The following is a 15,060-nucleotide window of genomic DNA, read 5'->3' as shown; positions in this document are numbered from 1 at the left end:
GGTGGCATCAACTCACCACAGTCAGGACCACTTGTCCTGGATGTGACAATACCCAATTAGAAAAAGTCTTGCGGCTCCAGTCTTCAATACCTTGACTTAAAAATCTATAAACCGAGAAATACATTTATATTATCCATACATGCTCATTAATGATGCCACTTAATGATGAATCATTAATACTGCTGACGTTTTAATCTGAACATGTATCCATGAGTCATGCACATTCTTTAAGCTTCTCTTTACCTGTCAGTATCTGGATTGGTAGAAATATGTTTTGGCTTAAGAGAAGACATATATTAGCTTTGAATTACAATGTTATCAAGGGTAAAAAGCTAAAAAGTCTGTGTTCAAAAATAATTTTTACAGGGGGTAGTATATCCCTTGGTTTCTGCCACATCACCTATCACCCAGGATAGAAACGGAGGTAAGGGAAAGACATTCACAATGACTTCATGTAAATGGCAATCATCAGCTGTGTTCTAGAAACATTGTACTGCTTCTCCAAGGATTAGTAAATATGAAAACTCAAATAGCTTTCCCATAAAGAGAGAGGAAGAACATGCAATTGGGTGGGAGGGAGGTGGGGGAAGAGCTGGGAGGGGAAAGAATATGATTAAAATGTATTATGTGAAAAAAGTTTTTTTTTTTTTTTTTTTTTTTTTTGGTTTTTCGAGACAGGGTTTCTCTGTGTAGCTTTGCGCCTTTCCTGGGAGAAAAAAGTTTTTAATAAAAAAATTAGAAATGTAATACAACTATTCTAGTCAAATTAGTTTTAGAAGTTTATATTCTGAGATGCTTTCTTCCCTGTACGTAGGTGGCAATAACAGATTAAAGTATAGAAAGGAGACTATTGAAAACACTAAGCCAAGGCTGTCACTCAGCAATGCTTGCCTAGTGTGCACAAGGCCCCATGTTCTGTCTCTAGCATTGCTCTTACCTCCAGGTCTGAACCGATTCAACAATTTGAGGGAGTAAAAGTACGACAGAAACACTAAGTGGTGAGCCTGTTTTTTGAAAGCAGGCTGGAGTTGGCTTGAGTTCAGGTCCTGCCCATGTTTGAGGCCCAGGAAAACATGCACGCGCGCGCACACACACACACACACACACACACATCTGAACAGAGCAGCCTTTGTGGTATTCATGATTATGTACTCAGACTAGTATTTGCACTTCAAAAACAATGAGTTTTTTTTTCATCACTCATACATCATGCTCTATTAAAATCTACTCCATGTGTTTCTCTGAATATTTCATTTACATGGATAGCTATCCAAGCTTTATATACACATCCCAACACACACACACACACACACACACACATACACACACAACATATACACACTCTCCATACTCCAAACACATACAGAATATACACAACAGTCAAACAACACACACAGCATACATACAACACATATATACATAATACACATACAACACAAATACACACAATACACACACTATATAATTTCAGGATTTAAACACTGTACTTACCTTTTTAGCACATCAAACATGCTTTTTTCTACATTTACCATCCACTGTTCTACAGAAGCTCTTACACGAATTTTCCTGTAATTTGTTAAAAATATTATGAAAATTACTATAATACTATGGATATTTCATTTCTTTGAGAAACTTGTAAATTAAGCTCTTGACACACATATTACTTTTGGGGCAAAGAACTATAACACTGTATCTTCTGGTTTGTATTGATTTTTGCTTGGAAAACCATGCAGTAAAATACATTTCTTTAGGGAATTCTGATATCAAAAGTAGGAATATAATTAGATTCCACATAACATAGAATATATGAGAGATAAATTGTATTATAAGATACTTTTGGGGGGCTGAAGAGATGGCTCAGCTGTTAAGCTGCTCTTCTAGATGACCCAGGTTCAATTTCCAGCACCCACATGGCAGCTTACAACTGTCTGTAACTCCAGTTCCAGGGTACCTGACACCCTCACACAGATATACGTGCAGGCAAAACACCAATGCATGTAAATTAAAATTTTTTTTTTTTTAGTTCGAGGCCAGCCTGGTCTCCAAAGTGAGTTCCAGGAAAGGCACAAAGCTACACAGAGAAACCCTGTTTTGAAAAACCAAAAAAAAAAAAAAAAAAAAAAAAAAAAAAAAACTAAAGGTATTTTTGGAATTTTCAAATACCTAAGTTGGGCTGGGGGCTTTGTTGGATAGAAAAGCTTGGGCATGGCATTGTTTTTCCTCAGTAAAGCTTGTCTCAGAAGTCAGATGCTGGGGGAGATACCCTCCAGGCTGGTATGTGAGATCAGTGAGACAGAAGGCCTTGGCTTGCTGCATTTGCCCGGGAACCCACTGCAGTGAAACCTGGGCTCAGAACAATGCTGAGGACCCCAGATAGCACATTTCTGTCCTATCTGAAAAGCCAGACTTGTGGAATGAACGCTAGTGTGAATTAGTGCCCAGGGTCAGGCACTTTCTTTGTTCCAACTTTACAATAAAGTAAAAGTGGGCAGAGAGCCCGCCCTGGTGAGGTGGGGGAGGGCCTTTGTTCACAGAAGGCCATCATCTCTGAAGAAACGGTGGTTCTACAGAGTCTAACTGTTTGCTGCAGTCAGCGCGTCCTCATACTTGGGCAGAACAAGGCCTTCTCCTTCGGCAGAGATGAGCATCTTCACAGCCGGAGGGCCGATATCTTGTTTCCATAGTAGCATGTGTTTCACATTTTCAAAACATTTCACAAGATGAGGCTGCAAACCAGAGCACACTTTCAGTTACACAGCAAACCCCTGATAGAGTGAGGAAATGATACTGCGAGAAGACAATGCTGTTACCTGCACAGAATCAGGATTTCTGCTGTCAGCTAGAATCTCAATAAGTTCAGTGTTGCTGAGAAAGTAAAATCTTGGGAAAGCCATTCTTTTAATTTCAAGGTAATCCTGTCCAAAGCCAAAAGAAATGCAGCTGAGAACATGTGTCCAATCATGCTAGGGATTACACCCTCACCCGGCCTATAGTATTAAAGGTGCAGTGTGCACACTAGTTCCTGACAAAATGATAACCCTTGCTCTGTGAAAGCTGAACTACTTCTTAGTAACACAAAATTAAAGGGAAATGAAAACAGAAGCAAGCTAACGACAAAGGAACAACCAGGATGGAGCTCTGCCCTGTCGCCAGTACTGCCACCACCATGTGGCTGAGCGCAGGCATTGCCAGCTTTCTGTCCTGTTTGCTCCCTGCATGAGAAGTCACCCCCACGGAGAACACATCATTCTACAAACGATCTCAGACTCTAACACCCAGTTCCCTACAGTTCTCATCCCGTTCTACAACCCATCTTTCCAGGCTTCTCTTTTGCGACAGGGAAGGACGTAGGCATCATCGCAGGCTAGCCTAAGATGACATGCCCCCCGTTCCTCCCCCATGACTTCAGTCTCTCTCTCTCTCTCATAGAAGGCCTCTGCTTTCAATGAAATTTCTCTCATTACAAAAACATGAGGCATCCTCTTCACCCTTTGTCATCTCCCTGCGGCTGTCCATCTACCCACCTTCTGAGAATTCTTGAAAAGATACTTTACTAACTCAAGTTTTCTGCTTACCTCTCAGTCTCCTCCCATGCTGTCATCTGGCCCCATCCAAATCTTTTGGGAGCACGACCGTCTTTACGTTACAGGGCATTTCCAAAGCCCTGTTTTGACTTCTGTAATTTTGCTTATGCTCCATCCCTTAGCAACCTTCTATTTCCCTTTGTGCCCCTCCCCCAACGCCCTCTTACTATTGACTCCTCTTTAGTATCAGCTTCTCACTCTTCTTTATTCCTGATGCTTCTGCGCTGTTTGAGACATAACCACTTGCCCTTTAGCTGGGACCATAATTCTCTACCAAGACCCAAGTACAGAAGTCACTCATCTCTGTAGAAGACACCCTTCTGGAAGCCTGGGATCCTGGGGAGCTATAAGCCTTTCCTATTTCTGGGAGACAGCACTATGAAACTATGGTGGTTGGTTTAATAAGAGAGGGGGCAATGAGTTGTTTAGTATGCAGGATGTATGTACAAGGTGGGTCCACTGGACAAAGAGATGATTCATGTCCTGAACAGGATGGAGTGAGATTTCATCACTACATAGACCAGTTTATAATTAAAGAGTCATCAATCAGTTCTAGGATTTCCTATCTAATATTTTCTAATCACAGCTGAGTATGAGTAATGGAAACAGGAGAAGCCAAACCATGGACAAGGGATTGTCCCCACAGTAGAAGATGTCCACTTGAGTGTTTACAGGTGAGCATGAGCTCATCAGCATGGGTAGAAGTGCTTCCATGGAAACTTCCCTAGCTCCCAGCTCTGTCCTGTGGTTTCCTGCTACTTTGTTGGCCAGCTCACAAATGTCAAGACATTCTGCCCCAGCTTCCGCTGCTCTTACCAACTTAATAAAGGTAGGACTGATAAAGTTATTAGCCTTCATTAAGTATTAAGTGCTCTCTGTGTGCTGGCTCTGCTGCTTCAAATGCACCGTCTCATTCAGCACAAAGCTTGTGGGGAGGGGGGCACTACTACTGTTCTCAACTTAAAGGAAATGTGGGAATGGGCAAAACTGGTCCTTTGCTCGAGGGTCATTTGATTAGCCCACCCATTTTGTTTTCTTTTGATAGCATTTTCATTAAACCAAAACTGGCAAGTGAGGATTAGAAAAGCTGCTGGCAGGGACAGAGATACGTCTGCCCTGTGGCAGGTTCTGCAGTGTGCATCCCAGTACGGCTGCACTTTGGGTACCATAGTTTACCTCCAGACTTTTCTTTATGTTTTCTAGATGTTCATTGCAAATTTTCAGGACGTCGAGGACTCCTGTAGAGATAGTTATCTGCAAAGCGTTTAGTTTGTTCTGTACTCTGGACATTATCTCTCTCCACATGACAAGCACCTGGGAGAAAAGTTTTGTTTCGGCTGACAGCTGTCTTCAAAAATAAAATTTACAAATGTAAAGAACTTTGAAAGTGCTGTAATTAAAATCTATAATACTGTTGAGTTTATAAGACAATTTTGATATGCTTTTCTTTACTTGGTTAGCCATTTTATCTATTTTTCTATTTTGCATAAGCAGTATGTATTCTAAGAAAAACAGGATTAAACATACAATTATCATTTATTAAGACTTTACTTAATGTATAGCAGAAAATAGATATAGAAATTCTATATAAAATAAATGAGAACTGTTTGTCTTAGGGGTGCTACAGTCTGGATCTTGACCGCCTCCCAAAGCCAGCGTGTCCCCATTCTGACCCTGTGGGAAGCAGTAGAGAGCTGAGGAGACGGGCCTTACTAGAATGAACCTAGGTCACTGGGGTGTGACCTGGAAGAGGTTCTGAAACTCCAGCCCCTTTTTTCCACATTCCTCTGTTCCCAGTCTCAGCACCATGAGGGAAAAGGCCCCTGCCACTCGCTGTGATGTGCTCCTCTGCCACATGTCAAGCCAACGTGAGTTGAAACCTTCCAACTTAATGAAACTTTTCTTCTCCACACATCAATTAATTAGGTATTCCATCGCATCTGAAAGTCGATCCATAAAAGGAGCTGAATGGGATCCTGGGAAAACTGTGTAGCAGCCTTAGGATCTGGGTTCTAGAGGGACACAACTCTGATGTGAAGGCAGAGGGGGCATTCAGCCTGGGAGCAGGATTCTTTATCCCCATGGTATACAGTAAAATCCCCATTCTGTAGATGGTCATCCAATCTTAGATGGTAAAGGAATGAAGGCCAGTGCTACTGTCCTTACAGAAGTTATCCTTTATGGAACATTATCATTATTTCACCCCTTGGCTAAAAGAATCAAAACCCGTACGTGGCCCAATCAATTGATAATTGAGTCTGGTTCTGCTGCTGTTGGAGTTGGTGTGGGAATATTTTTAAGAGTTGTATGGTTGTGCTGGAGAGATGGCTCAGAGGTTAAGAGCACTGACTGCTCTTCCAGAGGTCCTGAGTTCAATTCCCAGCAACCACATGGTGGCTCATAACCATCTGTAATGAGATCTGGTGCCCTCTTTTGGCCTGCAGTCATACATGCTGTATACATAATAAATAAATAAATCTTAAAAAAAAAAAGAGTCGTATGATCTTTTACTCTCTCTGCTCACCTAGATATCCCTTCCACAGTAGCTTCAACCTGGTTCAAGTTCCCCAAGGCTTGGAGATTGAGGTAGAGGTGAAGTCAGGGGTAACGTTTCCCCACCGCCCACTCAGCTGCTGTCACCTTCGATCACCCCCCCCCCCCCCCCATTTTTTTTTTGAGACAAGGTTTCTCTGTGTATCCTTGGCTGTCCTGGTATGTGCCTCTTCTGCCTCTTGACTGCCTTCTGGAATAGCAGATACCTGTGGAATACACCTCTGGGCTTTTCCCTTCTGGGGCTTCCTGTAGCATTCCCTGGCTCTTTCCAGCTGACCCCATATAACCAATTTTCAAGCTCCAGTGGTAAGTGGCACTCTTCAGGGATTTCTTCATTTTGGCCCACTGATATTTGGGTTGGAGATCTTTGTAGATAGGCCCAGTTTGGAAACATCTGTCACCACTGTCTAACTTGGGATTTTTGTCTCCAGGGCGGAGAGCTTAGATTTTTGATACCCACATACTTCCAAGCAGTGTATGTTAACCCCCAGGAGCCTTCCTCCATCTTCCTACTCCTATTGTGGGTGGTGGTATTAAATTGTGTTTCTGTAACTGCAAATTGCTATCATGGAAGACACTTGAGTCCCCGCACCCGTGTCCCGCTAAGCACCGTCCCAGTCCCATCTCTCTGGGTGGTTCTAATGCTGCCCTCACACCACCCTTGACTGTCACAGATCTCTGCTTGTAATTCTCTTGGTGACTCTCGGGTTCTGTACCACGGGTATCCCTTCGTTAGTTACAGGTTTATTTTTGCTTTAGGTGTGTTGTAAAGACACCCCAGCCTCTCTTAAATAAAGGCCCCTTCCTTACTTTAGCAAAGTTTGTAAAAGGACAACTGTCTAGTCTCTTCATTGATAAGAAACATCTTTAGTATGAAGAAGTTTTAAAGTCTGAAATTTAAAGGTCAAGGTTGTGGTAAAGGCACACTCCTTACGTGTGGGCTCAGCATAACTGCGATTTAACAGGAGAGTACCAAGCATCCATGTGTCAAGAACTAAATATGTGTAACAGAAATATTGTCCTCTGTAAAGCAATATTTCCATTTAAACAGTTCTCATCCGTAACTACTAGAGGTTCACCTCTGTTCCTAAAATAAAGTTCAGAGTAATTAACTTGACGGTCATGGTCTTCTACAACTCTAACAGGTTTTCCAACTGCGTAAGCCACACTCCCTACTCATTTCAGAATGACTTCTGGGACTTATTATCAGTCCTTTACATTCTGCCTGGATAACTCCTTTGTCTCCATTTTAGTGCTCTTAAGATTAAGCACTTTAAGAAGTGAGAAGTCAATTAATTTGAGTGCTGTGGATGAAGAGGGAAAATGGAATGCTTATCAAATGTCAAGTCCCTCTATTTTATCTGGTGCAAAATGGGAAATTCTCATTTATGTATGAATGCCACTAAAAAGTATATTTCTTATTCACATCAGAACCACACCAATCTTCCAGAACTGAAGAGACACATAGTATGGCTCAAGGATTGTAATGCTCTGATGCATCTCAGTATTTTATAGCTTATATTAGCAATAAGGGAATTAAGTTTTCAAAAGTAAGATGGTTCTTGTACTAGTCTATGAATGAGAAAATAATAATGGTCTGACAGATTCCTTCCTGTGTGCATCCATGATGCTCTAGTCACTTTTCCTGATGATCTGACAAAGTATGGGGCGGAGGGCTAGAAGCAATTAGGAGAGGAAGGTTTATTTTGACCTACAGTTCGTGTGTGTGTGTGTGTGTGTGTGTGTGTGTGTGTGTGTATCTGTGTGTATGTGTGTCTGTGTCTGTATCTGTGTGTGTGTGTGTGTCTGTATATGTGTGTGTATGTGTGTCTGTATCCATGTCTGTGTGTGTATCTGTGTCTGTATGTGTGTCTCTGTGTGTGTGTGTGTGTCTGTATGTGTGTCTCTGTGTGTGTCTGTATATATGTGTGTGTCTGTGTGTGTGTGTGTTTCTGTGTGTGTGTGTCTGTCTGTCTGTCTGTCCATCCGTGTTCAACCAAGATGGAAGGCATGGTAGCTGGAGCAGGAAGCCAGCTGCTCACATGGTTTCCAGAGTCAGGAAGTAGAGAAGAAACAGGAAGTGCCACAGGCTATGAAACCGCAAGGTTCACAATCAACTACCATTTCTTCCTGCAAGGCTCCATATCTCCTAAAGGTCCCTTAATCTTCCCACAAACCATAAATAACTTGAGATCAAATAGTCAAACACATGACCTATAGAGGCATTTCACATTCAAACCACAGATGATGTTCACTCCTTGAAGAGATCATTTCTGGAAGATTAAGTTAAATCTCCCTATGCATTTTTTTTTTTACCTGTACATGATATTTTTTTTTATTTCTTACTTTTGTATTTCTAAAGAGTTAAAGATTGGTTCGAGATAAAGCCAATCTCTTTGACATCTCATCCATTCCTCAATGGTATAAGAGAAGAGGCTTAAGTTTTGATGCCATTCATTCACAAGATCCTGCAAAAGAGGGGGAAAAAATCCTCAAATAACAACCTAAAGACATGAAATTACTAAGTCACATAATAGAAGCCGAGGTGAGGCACCAGTAGCCATTGACATAACAAAACTACTGAGAAAGAGCTTTATCATAAATGAAGATAAATCTGGTTCTAGTCAGTTTTCAGATGTCCTGCTCATCTAATTTTCTCATGAGATACAAATATTTTTAAAACTTGCATACACACATAAAATTAACTCATGTAACATGCACAGACTATAAAATTAACGTAAATGAGCCATTTGACACTTCTGGTCACAGAATGGTAACCAGGTTTTTGGTGCACACACTATTCCAGTCCCTTCTCTAAGTCTTTCTGTACTCATATCTATATGCACACAATATCTTTCAGAGTTTGCACACATACAGCTGTTCTAGTCATTGCCTTGTGACCTGATTTGTCAAAAAGCTAGTAATGACATCTAGAGAGGTTTTATATCAGCAATTAACAGTGTGTGTGTGTGTGTGTGTGTGTGTGTGTGTGTGTGTGTGTGTGTGTGTGTGTGTGAGAGAGAGAGAGAGAGAGAGAGAGAGAGAGAGAGAGAGAGAGAGAGAGGAGGAAGGGAGGGAGAGAAAGGGAGGGAGAGGGAAGAGGGGAGAAAGGAGAGAGAGGGAGAGGGGAGGGGGAAAAAGGAGAGAGAGAGATTGATTCTCATTATGAAGCTCTGGCTGAAATTCTCTGAGTAGATCATGCTGGCCTCCATAGAAGTCTGAAGCTGGGATTAAAGGTGTGTGTCCCCATCCTACCTAGTGGTTTTCTTTATTTGGAAAATTCCATTGTGTAGATCTTTTTAACTGACTACAACATTTAAAAAAGTAGTGAGAAGCTTGTTAAAAGTCAATTGATAATAAATAAATTGCTTCCTTAGAAACCAGTAGTTAGCTCATCTCACTGATCCCTCACCAAGACTCACTTTTAACTCACTTATACTTATTTGTCTTTTGGAATTTACCAGCATTCTATATTATTCTGTATTTGCTTCTATATTGTATTAAGGCATAATTGATAAAATATAAATGTCTCTGATTGATTGAATTTTTTTTTTTTTAAGACAGGGTCTTATTGTGTAGCTCTGGGTAGCCCAGAACAAGGCTTGTAGATCAGGCTGGCTTTGAACTCGCAGAGATCCAATTGCCTCTGCTTATAGGCATTGTACTATTGTGCCCTGTAACTGGCATGTGTTTAATGGTCACAGTTTCGGCATATTCTTCTCCCTGTGAAATCATTACCACAATCTGCATGGAAATGAGGCTGGGACAGCTCCAGGGGATGGTTGAGGAGGGTTTTTTGTTTTGTTTTGTTTTTGTTTTTGGAGCTGAGGATCAAACCCAGGGCCTTGTGCTTGCTAGGCAAGCGCTCTACCACTGAGCTAAATCCCCAACCCAGTTGAGGAGGTTTTTTTTTTTTTTTATCACAGACATGAGGGAGAGAGCAGCCAGGGACATTTGGAAGGGTCCAGACCGAATGTGGCCAGCAGGATAGATGAGGCCATGAGGGGTGGGGGGAGCGAGAGAGGAAGAGAAGAGAAGACCAAGGGGCAAAGAGAATCAAGAGAGTGAGGACCAGGAAGCCAGAAGGACAAAGAGAACCAAGAGAACAAGCAGGGCTGAAAGGCTGAGTTATACAGAAAAGAGAAGCTGGAGAAAGAAAGGGAAGCCCAGGGGCAGGAGAGGTTTAGGGTAGGGTAGGGGTGAGAAGTACTGAGAGGAGCCAGGACTCTGTAGTAGGTACTTGGGGTGCTGAGAGAGCCTGGTGGCCAGCATCTGCTTTGATATGCTAATGTGCGCCTCAGTTAGCTTCTGTCCGGGGTTTCTTTGGGACCTAACACAATGGTCTCCTTGTATCCAGCTGCAAACGCACCAGCTGGTTCCCTCTGACCCTCCCAGGTGGCTGCCCAGCCCACTGTGACTATTTTGGGTGCTACTGCTAGGTCAGTTTGAGTACACAAGAAGGGAGCCTGTACCCTTTATGGTTCTGTTTTTATCACTGATCTCTCTCTCTCTCTCTCTCTCTCTCTCTCTCTCTCTCTCTGTGTATTTTTTTCTGGTTTGGTTTTAGTTTTTTGGGCAGGATGGTAAATCAAGTCCTTTGAATTAATCTTACTTAGAAGTAGTCTTCCTGCATGTGTGAGTTCTTTTGGCTTTTCAAATATGCCCAGCTTACAACTTCTTAACTAATCTTTATTTTAATAAAGGCATTTGTGCACCATGCATTTTCACAAGGTTTTATCTAATTGCAACCAGGTCGGATGTGTGATTCTGTTCTTGCTGCTCATTTCTAAAGTTAAAATTTTAAAATTAGTGCCGGGCGGTGGTGGCGCACGCCTTTAATCCCAGCACTCGGGAGGCAGAGCCAGGCGGATCTCTGTGAGTTCGAGGCCAGCCTGGTCTCCAAAGCGAGTTCCAGGAAAGGCGCAAAGCTACACAGAGAAACCCTGTCTCGAAAAACCAAAAAAAAAAAAACAAAAAAAAAAAAAAAAAAAATTTTAAAATTATATTTCTTGCATCTCATTTTTAATGAATCTTGAGGTTTTTTTGTTATTTTTCTTTTTATCATAATTTTTATTTTACTATGTGTTTTTTGACAATATAATCCATTTGATTTATTCTCTTCTTGTAATACATTGTTTTCTCTTTAAGGCCCACCTAAATAACACATTCCCTTAAATGTTCGCATATTTACAACTGTGAATTCCACTTGCTCAGATCTCTGTGACTCTCTAATCTTTTTGTACAGAGGTACAATCCATAGACCAATTCTATTAATTTTGTTATTGAAGAGTGCACACCTGATTAAGTCTCTTAAAGCTTTAAAATTAATTTTAGATAAGTTATTAGATGCAAGGCTACCAGTTATGAATGATAAGAAACTGGTAAAAGTCATATTTTGTGGATATATATATATACATATATATGTATATATATAAAATCTAAATTTATCTTGCACATCCAAATTAAACTTTGATATTTTCTCACAAATAATTAATGAGTATTTCTATAAAATTATTCTTAGTGTTCACATCATTAAATATTTCATCTTCTATATAAACATATGAAAAAGTCATATAATTGAAATCAAATAGGAGTTTGCAGAAAGCAAAGTTAGCCTGGTAGACTGAAGAAAATGAAAACCCTCCCAAACCTTCGCCACAGCAGCATTTACCTTAATTGGCCTCAGATAGGAAGATCCTTTCATGGTCGTGATGATGGCCTGGGAGTCTTCCAGCTGAGTGATCACATCATCAATGGATGAGATGATAAAGATGGAGTAGATCTCGGTGTGATGGAGAACCAGGTGCAATGGGGAATTGTTCCAGAGCTCGATGATCTTGAACATCATTTTCTCAAGAGCAGCTTCGTTAGTTGCTGAAATCGATATCTCATTTATTTTATTTTCATACGGAAACATCTGAAATGAGGAAATCATTTAATATCCAGGGGAGCAAATAATCCCCAAAGTATCTAAAATGGACACTTTAAAGCCATTTCTTAAAAGGGGCACAAAACTGAAGGCCTGACACTGTGGAGGTTAACGCCGCCGCCACTGGAGACTCCAGGGTCCCTGTCACGACAGCTCTGTGGGGTCACTCAGGCCACTTCGTAGGCATCACCACCAACCAGAACGTCGTCTTCACTTCATCTCAGGCAGCGCAGGGAGTTTGCGTGTGCCTCATGTATGTGCAGACTAGTCCCTCCACACTAATGCCTATGTCTTTGCTACTTTGCAACAAGCTTTTCCTTTTTACAACAAGAGAAAGCAACGGATGAACCCAGATTTCTGTAGCTTCTTTTTCTTTGCTAGATTTACCAGAGACTAAGGGTGCTTTTTTGTTGTTATTGTTGTTGTTGTTGTTTATGCATTAGTAAGACATACAAGCCTTCTCCCATGTGCACTGACTGCAAGTTCCCAAAAGATCCTGGGAGAAAAACTTTAGATTCACTCACAATACTAGAGACTCAGAAAACTTCTCAATCTCTGCCTTTGGAATGAACTCCCTGGGATTACTGTTTTTATCCCTTATGAGAAAACAATCTATCACTACTCCTATACATAATCTCCACAGGGCTAACGAATGAGGCTTGGCCTCTTTGTTTGCTAATGTAGCACAATGGGTACTGTGAACCAGGAAATGATAAACTTTCACGGTTTGTTATGGGTTGCCACAGAGGGCTAGGATTTATGGACTTAACCAACAGCCTTGTAAAACAGGCTTGCTTGTTTACCATCTATTATTCAGCTAACATAGATTAAAAAGTCCTAAAAGTTTTATGCTAAAGAAAAACTTTTCTGCCTAACATACTTTGAGATAGTTAAAAATAGAACTCAGACACAGACAATGTGTAAGGTGAAGCCCGAGTCATGTGAGTCATGCTGTCAAGTCTTTATGGTCAAATCTTAATCTTAATAGGCAAAGAGGTGGGTGTTCAAATGCTGTGATACTGGTGCAGTTTTAGAAGGATGTTACTGCTTTTAATGAATTACGTCCTGCTACTTTAGAGCATAAAGTCTTGAAAGTGCAAAGGATCAACCATGAAGGGACAGTTTCTTGTTCTCTTCTAACTTACCTTATGCCATGCGTTTCACATGGCAGGCTCCCAAGAGCCTGGACTTCTTAGAACAGTTGCCATACGACTGCATAACATTATAAATGATGGTATAAACAGATGGATGCATTCATTGACAGGGCTAAGACATCCCACAAAATCATTCACCGTGACTCTCATCTCTGGGTCAAGCCCAGGAAATGTAGGTTTTGGTAAAAACTTATACAGTCTCCTCTCCACTCCACTCTTACTAGAACCTCACAGGAGTTTGTTGGGATTTACCACACGATTGCCTCCTCATTAGCTCTGCCATTATAACTTCAAGAGACATGGGATTCTCTGGCCCTGGGACAGAATCTGCAAACCTTACTCGCTTCTGTTCATGTTCACGAATTTGGACCCTCTAAAATCTGTACCAGCCTTTCTTTTTAAACTACCTATCACATCACAAAGTCAAGGATGGCTCAGAGGTTTTATATTGGGGCATCATAGGACACCAGCGTCACCCTATAATGCCTGTTTATTCTGACTTTTATTCTAACTCTTTTATTCAAACTCTTAGTTTGCCAAATTCTCACTCTTAATCTGACCTGTGCCTGAGTAGTTCCAATGATTCAAGATACCTCAATTAAAATACTTGAAGTGTCCTAGATTTTCACCATGCTGGTATGAATGAGCTCAGCTGCTGTCACTGACCCTTATCTTGCTGAAGCCTTCAGGATGCACAGATCAGTTAGGATGCTCTGGTATTAAGGCAGGGAATGATGGGAGGTTTGAATGGGACGTGGAATAGGTCATCGAGGGAATGCAAATGTTATTTCACACAAAGAGTTGGAAGAATGGAGCTGCTGATAACTGAACCAAGGGAGGGCAGAAGGAGAGAAGTTTAGAGGTGGAAAATGAAAGGCAGGTTAAGTTTTTGAACATAGCTGAGGCACATGAATGGAAACACCATCAGGAAGATGACCATCTGGAGTTCAGGAGGGAAGCTGGGATTAGGTCTACAGACTTCAAATAGTCTAATTTTGAAGTAATTAAGGTTCTTAAAAAACTCTTCTAAATTCTTTCAAAGTACTTGCCATATTCCTCCTTACAACAGAATTATAGGTATAATGTGCTGGCTTTGATTACATTATCAAACATTAAACATAAATGGAGGTTCTTACAGGCTAGTCAAGAAAATAGAAACTTTTTAAACTATAAAAACTAAAAATTTTATATACTACAGCTTTATATTTTCTTTCTTATTTTTTGAGAAAGGATTTCATATAGACCAGGCTGACCTCAAATATAATATGTATTTAAGAATGACCTCAAACTTCAGATCCTCCTGCCTCTGCTTCCTGAGTGCTGAGATCACAGGCATGCACCATATGCGGTGCTAGACAGGCTCTCCACAAACTAAGCCATATTCACTGCCCTACATAACAAAGCTTTGTGGGAAATCAAATTGTTGTTAATTTGACTTTTAAAACAAAATATCATTAAGAACATAATGTGTTCTTAATATATTTTCACTATGTATAAAATGAGCACCCCGCCCAACTAAATGGAGCATCCTGTTACCGACTCCCTGCTGTCCCAGTTTTCAAATGTATGTTCCTTGTAGGTTTCCTTGCCTATAATTAAAACTCACCTCTCATGATTCAATGTGTTCTTGTCAACTATTTTTATTTACCTTCAGAGCTAGAAGTTTCTCTACTGAGAGGTTTGGATCCAGAGACTTCCCGGTGCTCTCCTGTAGAGCCTCCCAGTGCCGTGGCTTGAGACAAGGGTTTCCCAAGGCTGTCAGGATTGGAAGCTCTTGCTTGAAGTCCAACACTGACTGCTTGAGGTGTATTACCATATCATTTTTAGGTAAACCTGTGAA

The 15,060-nt window shown here is 41.0% G+C and overlaps 1 protein-coding gene across 1 annotated transcript in view; it reads right to left on the bottom strand.

Moving 5' to 3' along the window:
• The window catches only part of Dnah14 (dynein axonemal heavy chain 14), a 216,412-nt gene that overhangs the window by 150,437 nt on the left and 50,915 nt on the right, over positions 1-15,060 (bottom strand). Inside the window, exons 19-26 of the mRNA XM_052736532.1 lie at positions 14,869-15,053; positions 11,809-12,054; positions 8,484-8,605; positions 4,761-4,932; positions 2,811-2,915; positions 2,608-2,726; positions 1,492-1,566; positions 17-104 (exon numbers count right to left, since the gene is read on the bottom strand). Coding sequence (XP_052592492.1) covers positions 17-104; positions 1,492-1,566; positions 2,608-2,726; positions 2,811-2,915; positions 4,761-4,932; positions 8,484-8,605; positions 11,809-12,054; positions 14,869-15,053 — 1,112 coding nt within the window. The remainder of the gene's footprint in view (positions 1-16; positions 105-1,491; positions 1,567-2,607; positions 2,727-2,810; positions 2,916-4,760; positions 4,933-8,483; positions 8,606-11,808; positions 12,055-14,868; positions 15,054-15,060) is intronic.

This window comes from Peromyscus californicus, unplaced genomic scaffold, assembly GCF_007827085.1.
Source record: "Peromyscus californicus insignis strain IS unplaced genomic scaffold, ASM782708v3 Scaffold_14__1_contigs__length_90479793_seg_2, whole genome shotgun sequence".
Taxonomy (NCBI): Eukaryota; Metazoa; Chordata; class Mammalia; order Rodentia; family Cricetidae; genus Peromyscus; species Peromyscus californicus.
Note: the sequence above shows the minus strand (reverse complement) of the source record. Positions and strands in the feature narration are given on the sequence as shown.